The following is a 13,015-nucleotide window of genomic DNA, read 5'->3' as shown; positions in this document are numbered from 1 at the left end:
GTACCTTCCGGGTGATGTCACTCCCCAGTGATGGCTCTCCTGGTGCCTAGATCAGATCTCCATGCTGCTTCGGTAGCTCGTAAGCAAAGGGCCTAACTTGCTTGCTGCAGGCAGGCTATTGAGACAAAGGAACTACCGCCCTCCTGGTTGCCCTCCCGATTCGGAGTCGGTCCCAGCGCCTGAACAGGCTGAGCTGGGAGATGTTATGTGGCCAAAGAGGGGAGGGAGGCAGACGGGGGGGGGGGGCTCTGGATGCAAGCTGGGTGGGATAGGAAGAGAGAGGAGGTATCGGGCAGTATAGCCTCTTGTAGGATGACCAGGAAGTGTAGGAGGGATGAGGAACGTCTGAGTTCCCTGTTCCAGGCTGCTGCCGCTGGTCAGAAACTCACTCACCCCAATGATGGCTCTCCTGGTGCCCAGATCGGATCTCCGTGCTGCCTAAATTCAAGCTTAAAACAAGTAATTAGTAACAAAGTTCGTCTAATCACATATACCTGGGTAGTTCTAAATACTTCAGAGATCTGTGGAATATGGCATTTGTGACAATTAAAAAGTTTATATCAGACAGTGACTCCCAGATCCTAGCAGTGACCCAAGGTCTCCAAAGAAGATAATGGGATGCCACAGTGTCTCCACCTGGATAATGATGATGCTGAGTGCTGGACAAGAGTACCCACTGCTACAGCCTGCTGCCTGGAACAAGCCCAGATTGAGGACACCGGAGAATTGATTGCACATTTTTGCCTATACAAAATAAGCTCAGCCTTTTCCATGTTCCTCTTCCACAGAAACCTCTCACTTGATGTTCTTGGTAAAGCCTGCTATTCTGATATCTCTGCCTCCAATGCTATGGATACCTGGATATGACTGTATATAGGCTGGTCTTTGTCATTTAGAATAGTTTTGAAAGCTATTTGGTCTGTACTTAAAATAAAATTAATTTATCCTTCTGAGATCTCTGATAGTATTGATGGCTAGACTAGCTGTATCTTTGTTATCTTGACAACATCAAGAAAATTTGAGATATAAATATAGGTTACAACAGTATAAATAAATAATTAAAATCTAATAATGTTTCAGATTTCTTTCCCCTTCTATATTATAGTTATAATAGTTGATAAAGCAATGACTGCTTACTGTTTGGGTCACAAGCTGAGGATTTTAAATTTCTTTTGGTGGTCTTCTAATTATATGTTTACACACTTTTAACCCAAATTTTTTTTTTGTTGTTTTTTTGCTAGGACTCAAAGGTATGCATCTATTTTTACTGTTTTATTCATATTTATTACTAGCTTTTTCTACAATATGGATTTTAATATGGGCCTGAAAGTCTCAAATCTTCCTTTAAATATATAAATCTTAACTTCTGTTCCTAGTTTGAATTTGTCTCAACAGGTTTCCTCTTGGTTGGCAGACACAACCAAGCATTAATTGCTGACTACCTCCACTCCAAATAACTGTTGACCCTAGAAATGACGAAAACTGATGTACCAGTCTAGCCGATGTAAATCCTCCCTAGCTATTTAACAGAGTCCACAAGCTAGAAGCTCCTGAAAAATAACCCATTGCCTAAATTTCCTCTTTGTTTTTGACTAGCATTTCACCGCCGCTCCTACTACATTTCACCTTTGTTAGTCCTTGACAATGATGCTCCAAAGTTGGCTGGAAGCAGTTGAAAGAATACATCATCCTGTAATCCCTTGTTGAGATGCTAAGTCAAAAGAAAACTCCCTTACATAGAAAGGCTTTGTGCAGTTTTAGGAGAGGAATGCTGTTTTCACACTAACCATACAGAGGCAAGGTGGCCTAGGTCTTTAATCCCAGCACTTCTGACAGATGAGGGTACTTTGATCTACTTGGAATATTATGGGACCACTGGACTACATTTACACTGTCTCTTAAGGTCACCTTACCTGTAGTGGCTGAGTATTACAGGGGTCCAGTGGTGAAAGGCCATCCCTAAAGTGCTGTTAACTTTCTCCATACTAGAGACAATTTGGCCAAAGTTAAGGAAGAATTAGCCAAGCAGAAAAAAAGAATTAGACTCTTCACAAGGATGGTTTGAATTCTGGTTTAATAGCTTTCCTTGTGTAACTACTCTTATTTCTGCTGTTATGGAATCTATTGGTTTTGTTGCTCATTTTGACTACTGGCCCAATGATAATCAACAGACTGGTAAGATTTGCAAAACAAAGACTTAATCCCATTCAATTTATGGTTCCATGTACTAATGCTAATGTATATTGTTCTGACTATTATTCCATTCCCAATGAAGATGAAATAGAATTTACAAGTTATTCTCATCAGGTTGAGGAACCTAGAGTTTGGGATTGAACTCCACTTAGAACTCCTTGGGGGGGATGAAAGGCAAGAAAAAATTCCATTTCTATGCTGGGCCCTTTTGGGACCTTGAAGCCCCCAGAATAGGCTGAAGGCTGCTGAAGAGCTAAAGGCTGCCTCCAGCCCCCAGGATAAGTTGAAGGCTGTAGGAACCCTCTCTAAGGGAAGTATTAACTAACAGAGCAACCTAAGTTACATAAAGTTGCAGACTGCAGTCCATTCCCCCACCCAACTTCCCCTATCAGCTGGGAAATATTTCAAGCAACCCCTGCAGTTAGCACAGGGTCAGCAGATGTCTGTAGAATGTAACCAGAGGAATTATTGCTATCACACTTAGATACTAACAGCCTATCGGGAATTAACAGCTGAGCTTTACCTCACCTTTAGCTAATTGTGATATAGGATAAGTAATATTGTATTTTGGGACTGTAACCTTTTGATCCATTTTGGTTTTTGTCTTTATAAACCCCTTTCAAAAATAGAGAGGGTCCTTCTCCCTCCATCTGCTGTGTCAGACTGTGAGGCAGAGGACCTGTGCTAGCCCGTACTTAATAAATGAAATCTTGCTTTTGCATTCAGAAGTGTGGCTCTGTGCTGGTCTTGGGGGTCCTTGGACTCAGGCACAACATTATTAGGAAAGTATTTTCCAATGAAAATCTAATGTTCTTGATTGTTTCTAGTACAAAGTAGCCTAATTAGGTCCAGACACCTAATGATGATTAAGAAATGAAATTCTCCTTCAGGTGAGAGAATTATCCTCAGTCAGGGATAGGCTCCATAAATACAACATGGTCAGTCCTTAGGCAATAAACATAAAAATAACAAAAACAAACTCAGCAGGGTGTATTTATGTATTTCAATATACCTGTTCATACATACTTATCAAGGGAAAAAATTGCAAGTGCAGTATGTGGAACAGAATGGAGGGAGAAAAAGATGGAATTGATACAATATATTTTAATTAAGATATATTGAAAAAAAAATTTTCCCAGCAGAATTCTGTGCTTTTTGGTAAAGAGGACAGTCCTTGAATAGGGGGAGAAAAAGGGAAATTTCCAAATCCACATGGGCCGCTGGGAACCCCAAAATCCAGTGAAGACACATCAAACATAAACCTTAGAAAGAGGTTCTGAGTGGAATCCTTACCATGAATTCCAGTCGTTGGAGATGAAACAGTTCTCCAAATCAGAAATATCCCCAAAGCCAAGAGGAAACCAAATTATGGAGGAAGCAGGAGACCTCAATTTTGGGGGGTCCCCCAAATTTCCCAGAGTGTGGGATAAGGAATCCTGAGGCAGTATCAAGGCAGAGGCAGAACAATGACTGGCCGGTAAGAAGGGATGCCTTGTCATGGCAGGTTGAAATTGGCTCCCTTTTGGCTGGGAGTGGGGTCTAAGGGACAAGGTGGGCTGCGCTGAGAAGGCAGGCAGGCAACTCATCAGCCTGGGTACGGTGCAAGGAGGGTTCAGAGGCACTCCGCTCAATCTTGGGGAGTGACAGCTGCAGTATCTCGATTGTGGCCAGGATCTGGGGAAATAAAGGTCGCTCCTCCCGCTGGAACTTGAGGCAGTCAGACAGCAGGCGCCTCATGGTCTTGGGACAATTACTGAAGATTTTGCTGAGGTCAGGAGACAGATAGCCACGGCCCACCATGAAAATGATCTGGTCACGGCTGCCAATGTGGCTGTAGGGCAGCGAGCCGGTCATAAGCTCATACAGCACAACCCCATAGGCATAGACATCTGACTGGAAGCTGTAGGGGTTTGGGTCCTGCATACGGATCACCTCAGCTGCCATCCATAACACAGACCCTGAGGGCTGCTCTAAGGGCTGGGCCCCACTCCACCGTGTCTTCACCGTGGCCAGGCCGAAGTCACCAATCTTGACTGTGAGCCCCTCATGGAGGAAGATATTGTTTGACTTGAGATCTCGGTGGATGATGTTCTTGGCATGGAGGTAGTCCATGCCCTGGGCAGTCTGCCGGGCCACATCAATGAGCTGGACCATGTCAAAGCGCGTGTCAGCCACATGTAGGTGGTGGTATAGGCTGGAACCCTCACACCATTGCGTGATGATAGCAAACCCTGGCCGGGTCATAAAACCCATGAACAGCAAAATGTTGACATGTCGTGTCTTCCTGAGCACTTGCATCTCATTCTTGAAGGCCTGGGCCTGTTCAGCAGTAGGCTGGGCCACCTTGAGCACTTTCACAGCTACATCACCATGCCAACGACCCCGAAACACAGTGCCAAAAGAGCCTGTCCCGATCCTCTTCAACAGCTGTACCTCACTGGGTGGCACCTCCCAGTAATAGCCTGAGTCCCGGTACCCAAGGTTTTTCACTTTTTTCTTTTCATCTGCCAAGGACTTCCGCTCTCGCTGCTCTGAAGGTGACTTGGAATGTGGGGATTTCTTCCCCGAGGACACACTAGCTGGGCTAGGGCTACCCCGGGGAGCTCCATCACCACTTCTACCAGCAGCATCGGTGCTGAAGCTCTGAGCAGTGAACTGCATGAGACTGGAGTCCATGGGAGCTGTGGTGCTGACCATGTGGACGTTAGGAGTAGATGTGGAGCGGATGCGCTGCAGTGGGGGATTGGCAGGGGCAGGGAAGGAGAAGTGCTCCAGGTCACGGGGCTGGGTGTAAGGGCTTGGACCCTGGGGGGTTAGCAGCTCATTCACAGAGATCTTTGAGGGAACCTCTTGCTGCCTGGAGCTTCCAGACAAATCTTGGATGCTGTGGTAGAACTGTCGGCAGTTGGTACTCATGTCAACGCAAACTGTGGGAACCTTGGAGGAACAATGCTGGTGGAACTTGTAGCCACAGGTTTGGCAGCGGAAGCCATGGAACAGAAACTTAAGGCAAAAGTCACAAAAGGCCAAGCTGAAGAATGTCTTTCGTACAAAATTGTGCATTGTCAGTGGCACATCTTCCAGGACTTCCACAATGAGCTCTTCACCATCCAGGGGTGCAATGGCTGTGTCCCAGGCAGTGACAGTCTTTCTTCCTTTGATGAGTCTGTAGACCACGCAGCAATCTTGATTGAGACCCCGCACCTTGAGGGCCTTGTCCAAAGAGTCATAGACACTCATGCCATCCCGGACAGTCACCACTGTGCGTTGCTTGTTAGGCAGGTACACTTTGACAGTGCCAACTGCCCGAGCTGGCTCAGCTCCACTAGCAGGAGGGCCTCGTGATGGTTCCATGGAACTTGCTTTTGTCAAGATGGGCTGAGGTAGGACTGGGCTGGTTCCATAGGGCTCCTGTCACACCACTACCACCACTGCCTCCTCCATCTATATTGAAAATTTTTAAATAAAAAAGAGGGACTTGAGATATCACTCAGCAATTAAGAGCACTGGGTATTGTTACAGAGGATCCAGGTTCCATTACCAGAACCCTGTAACTCCGCTTCCAGGCATCTCTGGCCTTCTTCTGGCCTCTGTAGGTACTCTGTACAGACACATTCAGGAAAAACATTATATAACTAGAATTTTAAAAAAGAAGTAAGGAAAGGGAAAGAATGGATTTTTATACAGTGATTTCATAGGCTTGACACAGACAGAATGCAGGGTTAGTAAAAATGAGTTCTTTCTGGCCTTGCATGGAACAACTGTGGTCTTCCTCCTAGCTAGCCTGCTCAGAGAGAAAAGAACCTTCGTTTTGAAGTTAAAAGAGCTCATCATAACCATTCGTCATCTAAGAGCATAGTATACAATGGTCTTAGGTGACTTTTTCTTAATGATGTCTGTATTTGTGTTCTGTCTTTTTATCTATGAGAATTGTGGCATCGGTACAACTCTTTTTAGATCAAACATCAAGGTTGATATGTAGCATAGGTTCCTAAGCAATCTATTTTCACAACATTATTTCCTTAAATTTGGCTAAGACCTTTTGTTATTGTACACAGTAAACATGCCAGAGACATTTTGTTCCACTACTTTTATAATTTATATATGTTCCTGCATGACTTTGACATCCTAAAATAATGTCCCTAAACATCCCTTCTTTTACATTGTGAATATGTTCAGAAGTGGATTTGCTAACTTAGCATGCTTGAGAATAGGCACAATTCTACATGACATGTCCAAGCTCCCTAAGCAAAACCCTATTCTTCCCTTGTTTAGGAAAAGCATTGTTTGGAAATAACTCCCATGATTTCCTTGCCTCCTGCAGGTAAGAGATCAATCTCAGTTCTCTGCCTTGGCTGTTGTGATGGCTCTTCTTGGTAGTCAAGCTGACTAACTCTGGAATTAGCTAAAATCCAAAGAGTTCTGCCCACCTCTGAGAGATTTTTCTTAAAGGTTTTTAAATTAAAGACCAGTCTTTAAATCTTTATCATTTGAGTTAATGATTTCCACCTTTATCATTTTGGTGGGCAGGGTAAGCTTTTAAAGGCTGCCTAGCACATGCACACAGGGACTTATGTAGCTGCATCATGTGTAGATCACATGATCATGCTTCACATAGATAACATAGGGATTGAGGACCCTGGGTGGCTGTGTAAGTTGCCTGAACACTTGATGGCACATGCATGATCGTGGAACTGGGAAATGTTAGCACTTGTGGTGGCTATTTATTTTGCCAAAGCACTGGGTGGAGGAAATGATAACATTTCACCCTTTTCTTTATTATAAAAATAGGCAGGGGGGAGTTAATGGGCATTCACAACCACGTGGTTGGTCCCACCCCCACTTCTGCCTTTCTCTGTGTGTTCAATCAGGGCCAGCTCTTTTGTCTTGCCCCAACTTCTGTTTTCCCCCTTCCACTCAGCTCCTGTCTCCCAGATGCCAACCCCTGGGGGCTCCCTAGCATGACCTATAGATGCTCATGCTCTGATCTTGGCCTGGTCCATGAACAGTGCTCTCATCACATCCCCTAAGCCCAGTGGCTTTGGCATATGACGGATGGGCTCTGGCGTAGGATTTGATGGGTCCTGTCCCCTAGGCCCTGGCACAGGTTGGGCACTCAGCCTTGTCAGCCACAGTGGTGGCACAAAGAGCAAGGGCCTGGGGCAGACAGATCTCTAGTCCGTGCTCAGTCCACTCTAGCTCCCCTGCTGCCCTCCCACTTCCTGCTGCTTGCTGTTTCCCCACCAAACTTTACCGCACCAGAATTCTCCATAGCTGTTCCTGGTCTCTGCTGCCTACACGGGGACTGAAAGACCCTGGGGCTCAGCATTACTGCCCCTCCTCCTTTGGAAACTGGGACCCTGATAATCACCCATGTGTGCACTAGAACTTTGGGTACTTTCCCCTGAAATTTTCTATCCCCTTTGTAGTTTTTCTTCAATAGACCCATGTCCCGGAATAGGGTAAAATGATCTGCAGATGACCTGCAGGTATTTCTCCTTGCTCAACCAACATAGCAATCGCCATAGCAATGACCAATCATAGTTAGCTTACCATTGAATGAGCTAGTCACAACAGCTGCCAAACGACTTCTGCACTTCCCTTTTGGTTCTGTGTTTTTTCTCTTTAAAAGAAGCCTGTAATACCTGTAATAGCTTTTTGGGATCCTTTTCCTCCAGAGGCAGAGGTCCCTGACATGCCAGTCAAATTAAATTCCTCTTGCTTTTGCATCAACTGTGGTGTAAGGGTGGTCTATTGGAGTTACCTCTCCTTAGTAAGTGGGCTTTAGGGTCTAACAGGACCACTCTGGCATCTCCATTGCTGCCCCCTTCCCTGCTGACTCTCTACAACAATGTCATTCCCCCCACCTCATCCTTCCACTGTAAAACTCTGTAAATGTTTCGTCCTTATGTTTCTGTTCCTTCTTGCAATGCTTAGTTAGATGACACAGGTTTCTAATTCTGTACCATTTGTTTCTCTGTTAAAATAATGTGACCACAATGTGTTTAAATAAGTGTGTAACTGTGTTTTTGTTATGTGAATTTAAGTTTTATGTACATGTGTGCGGCTAGATTACAATGGCTCCACAAGTTTAGCTTATATGCCCAGTTTAAAATACCAGGTTCCTGGTTCTCAAGTGCCTTTATAGGTCGGAGATTGTAGCATTTTAACAACAAGATCTTCTCATACAGAGACATGCCAGCTTTTGCAGCACCCTATGGCTTCTCCAAGAGGACAGAAGACCTGCTGTCTCCAGGCTTGCTCTGGGTTTGGCAAAGCCACCCATATGGAAGCAAAAGCAGCCTTTTGCCACTCTAGCTTTCTGGATGCTTTACCTGGGGAATGGATCTGCTCATCCTGCTAAGACAGGTAGATTAAATGTTCCCCCTCACAAGAAAAATCTTTGTGTCTTTTGCATTCAGCAGCTAATGGCAAGCATTGCTTCTAAGACTGATGTTCTCTAAGGACAAGGAGAAGATTTAGGATTGCCTCCTAGCCAAAAGTTGTCTCATTTTTGTTCATTTATTCCTCTCAGATCTGTCTAAAAGCATTTGACAGCTCAAGGTACTATTCATTAACAGGCTTCATAGTCCAGGATTAACAGGTTTCAATCTTCAGAGGTTCAAAGTTCCCAATTTCCTTTAATTGCCTTCTAACCTTTTGCTATGGCACCAAAATATAAAATCTGTTCCAGTTCTCTTACAGGTACCTGAAAAGTCCTATTGCTACACCGGAATTAGGTCTGGTAAAATCCAGGGTTTCCAATTCCTTTAATTGTTTTACTGCTACACTAACTGCAGCCAGTATCAAGCATATTTTACAGGTCAATACTGCTGCCTAAGGCAAGACCAACCTACAAAGTTCTTCCAGGAAAATGCCAAAAACACCCGCACCCACTCCTGGGATTTCACCATTGGTACCAGCTCTCCTGGATCAAGGACACCTGCCAACTCTCCTAGATCAAGGACGCCTGCCAACTAAAATCTGATTTTATCTACTATTATGTCTCATCTCATGGCTAGCCCCATTTCATAGGGCCAGTAATAACAATATCTTTTTCTGTTAGACATCTGTCTTCTTATCTCCCTCAAGAAACAGATGCCTGGTGTTTACACACGCCCTCCTGCTGCTGGGAACCTGCTTGGGCCGCCAGCACCTTGGGACTGGCTGCTCGGGACCGCGTAGCTCTGCGCGGCTCCACCAGCCCAGCCGGGACACTCCATATTTTTAAAAACACAACAACTGGAATCTCCAGGATGACAGTGAACAGGGTGTCTTTCAAGCCACATCTCCTGCTGAGCATGAACCCACCACCTTTCAGCTCTCCCTCTCCCACATCATCCCATGCACACAGGAAGTAGCAAACTTGAGTCTATGCCATTTTTCCAAAGAGAGCCTAAAATGTTGGTCATAATTATCACCCCAACTTCCTGTCACCCACCCCTATATCCAAAGAGTCTGGAATGTTAAGTTGGGAGCATCACCCTAGACCCTGGCCTGGGAGTTGTATGCTCTGGAGTGGTGAATGTCGGGGTCATTCCCGGCGAAGGCAAAGATATCTTGAGATTGCGAGCTGAGATGAATAGAGAAAAAGTCACCCTTGATATGCAGAATTGAGAAGTGGGAGGTTTCTGGAGGGATAGTGGAAAGAAGTGTGTAAGGATTAAACACTACAGGATAAAGATGGACCACTGCAGAATTAATGAGCTGTAGGTCTTGAACCAGGTGATAAGATTCTGTTGGGCTTTTGAACTGCAATATAGGGTTGTTAAAAGTAGAAGAGGTGGGATAAAGTAGCTTTTTTCTTAGAAGGTCAAAGATGACAGGCTTAAGTCCCCTAAGGCTCTGGAGTGAAAGTGGGTACTGTGCTTGGATATTGTACCTGGGAAAATGGTATTTAGTAACAAGAGCTTTTGGGTGTCCCAGACTGGGGGTCCACCTGAGAGACTGGCAAAGGATATGACATGTTGGAGATGTTAGGATAAGATGGAGAGAAGTTGCTAGAGAGCTTGGGGTCAAGCAAATGAAATAGAAGCTCCCACTTTAGCTAAAAAATTTCTTCCCCTAAGAGGTATAGGGCAGGTTGGCATGACCAAAAGTGAATGTGTGAGAGGAATACCCCTAAAACTACGATTGAGTGGTGTGGTCTTATGAGGTAGAACTGTCCCCCTGCTTCGACAATAGGTAAATTAGAAGGAGAAGTAAGTCCCTAAAACTCCCTCAGTATGGAGTATGTGCTCTGGTGTCCAAGAGAAAGGAGATGGACCATTCTGATATTGTGATATTCACCCATGGCTCTGTATTACAGATATTAGTTGTGGTTGGGCCATGGGAGCCCAGGCAGCCTCAATCATTTATGGCCACACCTAGAAGGTCAGTTTTGGAGTTATCTGGATCTGATGTCTCCATGCCATGAAGACAACTGATTGCCCAATGCCCTTCCCTATGGTACTTCAGACACGGACTCAGGGACTGATAAAAGGAATAAGACATGCCTGGTCCCAGTGCACATTTTCTCCACATTTAAAACATGGGCCTGGTAGCCCTCGAGCCCTGAGGGAGCAAGGGAGTGGCACAGGCAGGATACTTAGTCACTTCAGCCAGTTGGATGGCCTTGGCCAGCATTTGATATTTTTGTCTATAGTTCTTATCATCCCTTCTACAGTATACCTTAAAAGCCAGCTCTAAGACTTCTGCCTGGGCAGTCAAGGGGCCTTTTTCTAAATGTTTAAGTTTAAACCTAATGTAAAGGAAGTTCTAGGAAAAGAAATGGGTCATGAGAAACTGTTTGCCCTCTGGGGTTTCTGAAATTAGTGTACTGCAAGATAGCCTTTGTGAGGCATTCTAAGAATTGACACAGATTTTCATTTTTATCTTGAACAACATCTAAGAGTTTATCATAGTTTACTGGCTTCAGGACAGCCTTGTGGAGACCCACTAGGAAGCAAGTCATAAACTGATCTCCAGTTAAAATACCTGAGGTGTTATAATCTCAGTGTGGATCCTGCTTGGGACTGCCTCTGTCCCTGGAGGGTGTGCTGCATTCATCTGGTGAACCTCATCTGCATGTACTCTGGCCTGCTCCAAAATCTGACTACACTCCTCAGTAAACAGGTTATTAGTTAGTATCATAAAAATATCATGAAAGGAGAGATCAAGTAATGTGTTGGAATTGTTTTATGAAAGAGGTAGAATTAGATATGTAAGAACCAAGTTTTTGTTCTATGTGAGAGAGTTCTGAGAGCAAGCCACGGATATGTACCTTGACCATCTATACTGGCTACCTATTGCAGTGGGAGAGTTGTGGCTGGCTTGGCTTGATCAGGGTTAAGTTCCTTAGCAGGACATGAGCACATGAGAGAAGGGGTAAAGTTGGTGCTACAGTTGGGCAGCTGCAGCAGCATGGCACTGAAGAGGAGGAAGGATTATGAGGGGCTGACAATGCAGTTGGTGCAGGAAAGGAGACAGCTGGATAGACAGAAGTAGCTGTCTGCTAAGGTTGGAAAATTGGAGTGAGATTCCCTTCTGCATGCTGTGAATAAGTTTTATTTCCACTGGTTAATAAAGAAGCTACTTTGGCCACTGGCTTAACAGAGTAAACCCAGGTGGAAAATCTGAACAGAGATGTAAGGAGAGAGAGAGAGAGAGAGAGAGAGAGAGAGAGAGAGAGAGAGAGAGAGAGAGAGAGAGAGAGAGAGAGAGAGAAGCTGGAGTTGAGGAGATGCCATGTAGCTGCTGAAGGAGACAGATGCCCCACAACCTTACTGGTCAACCTGCATAGGCAGAATTGGCAAGACAATTGGAAATTCTTAAAGACTGGAATTAGTTAAAAGAGAGAGTATTTTTTCCACACTAACAATGGGAAAAATCGAGTACAGTGGAAAGAGTTGGGACTCTGTATGATAATATGCTAGATAATTTGAAAATTGAATGATTAAATGAGAGGATATCTAATTTAGATGAGATGTATGTATAGTCAATTGTAAACATTATAAGCTTTATAGTTTTTGTCTCATCACTTAAAAAGTTGGTTAATTTGAGTGCTAAGATACAGGCCTTAGAAAAAATAAAACAGATCACAGAGATTTTCAAATCCAGAAAGAGGAATTTAATGGAGTGCCAATTTATAAGAATAAAGAGGAACAGTCTAAGGTTTTCAGATAACCAACATTAATATATCCAGTAACCTTACAGGAATTACCAAATGGCAGATGCTCTGTTACAGTGAACTGGACTTCTCTCCCAAAATTAGATTTAAAAAGATTAAAGAAAATAATAGTCTCATAGGACATGCACTTTTGGTCAGTTTTTAAGAAAAATATCCCTAAAGACTGGATAGAATTGGTGAAAGGTGTTTTAGAGCTAAGTCCACAATTACAATGGAACATGTATTCAGAGGAAGGAAATAAGATTATTGAACAATTGAGTAAACATAGATGTAGGAAAATCTCCCAAGATAAAATTCTTGGAGAAGGAGACTATGCTACTATAGAGAGGCGAGCTGTACATGATGAACACACCTTGGATTTATGCCACACAGCAGCTTTGAATGCTTGGGGGCAGAATTAAAGAAATAAGAAAGATAATTGAACATTTACTACAGGGTCTAAAGGAAGCCTGTATGGATTTCTTACAAATATTAACTTCAGCTCTAAACAGAGCAATACCAATAATATTTTGGCACCAACAAATTTTGTGAGGGGCCTCGTAAAAACCCCTATGCCAAATCCATTTTAGTTGTTTCCTGCCATCTTAGAAGAAACTCCTTTGGAGAGCAATTAAACAACCTCATGTCTACCGTAAGAAAAGAAACTGCTGTGGA

At 44.0% G+C, this 13,015-nt stretch overlaps 1 protein-coding gene across 1 annotated transcript; it reads right to left on the bottom strand.

Annotated features, from left to right (window-relative positions):
- Positions 1-3,277: 3,277 nt before the first annotated feature.
- On the bottom strand, positions 3,278-12,934 carry Araf (A-Raf proto-oncogene, serine/threonine kinase). The gene has a single exon (XM_050133644.1). The coding sequence runs from the start codon at positions 5,545-5,547 to the stop codon at positions 3,733-3,735; it is 1,815 nt and encodes a 604-aa protein (XP_049989601.1). The 5' UTR covers positions 5,548-12,934; the 3' UTR covers positions 3,278-3,732.
- Positions 12,935-13,015: the final 81 nt, after the last annotated feature.

Source organism: Alexandromys fortis, unplaced genomic scaffold, assembly GCF_014885135.2.
Source record: "Alexandromys fortis isolate MF-2015 unplaced genomic scaffold, M_Fortis_MF-2015_v1.1 scaffold_1026, whole genome shotgun sequence".
Lineage (NCBI taxonomy): Eukaryota > Metazoa > Chordata > Mammalia > Rodentia > Cricetidae > Alexandromys > Alexandromys fortis.
This window is presented reverse-complemented; position numbering and strand designations above follow the sequence as displayed.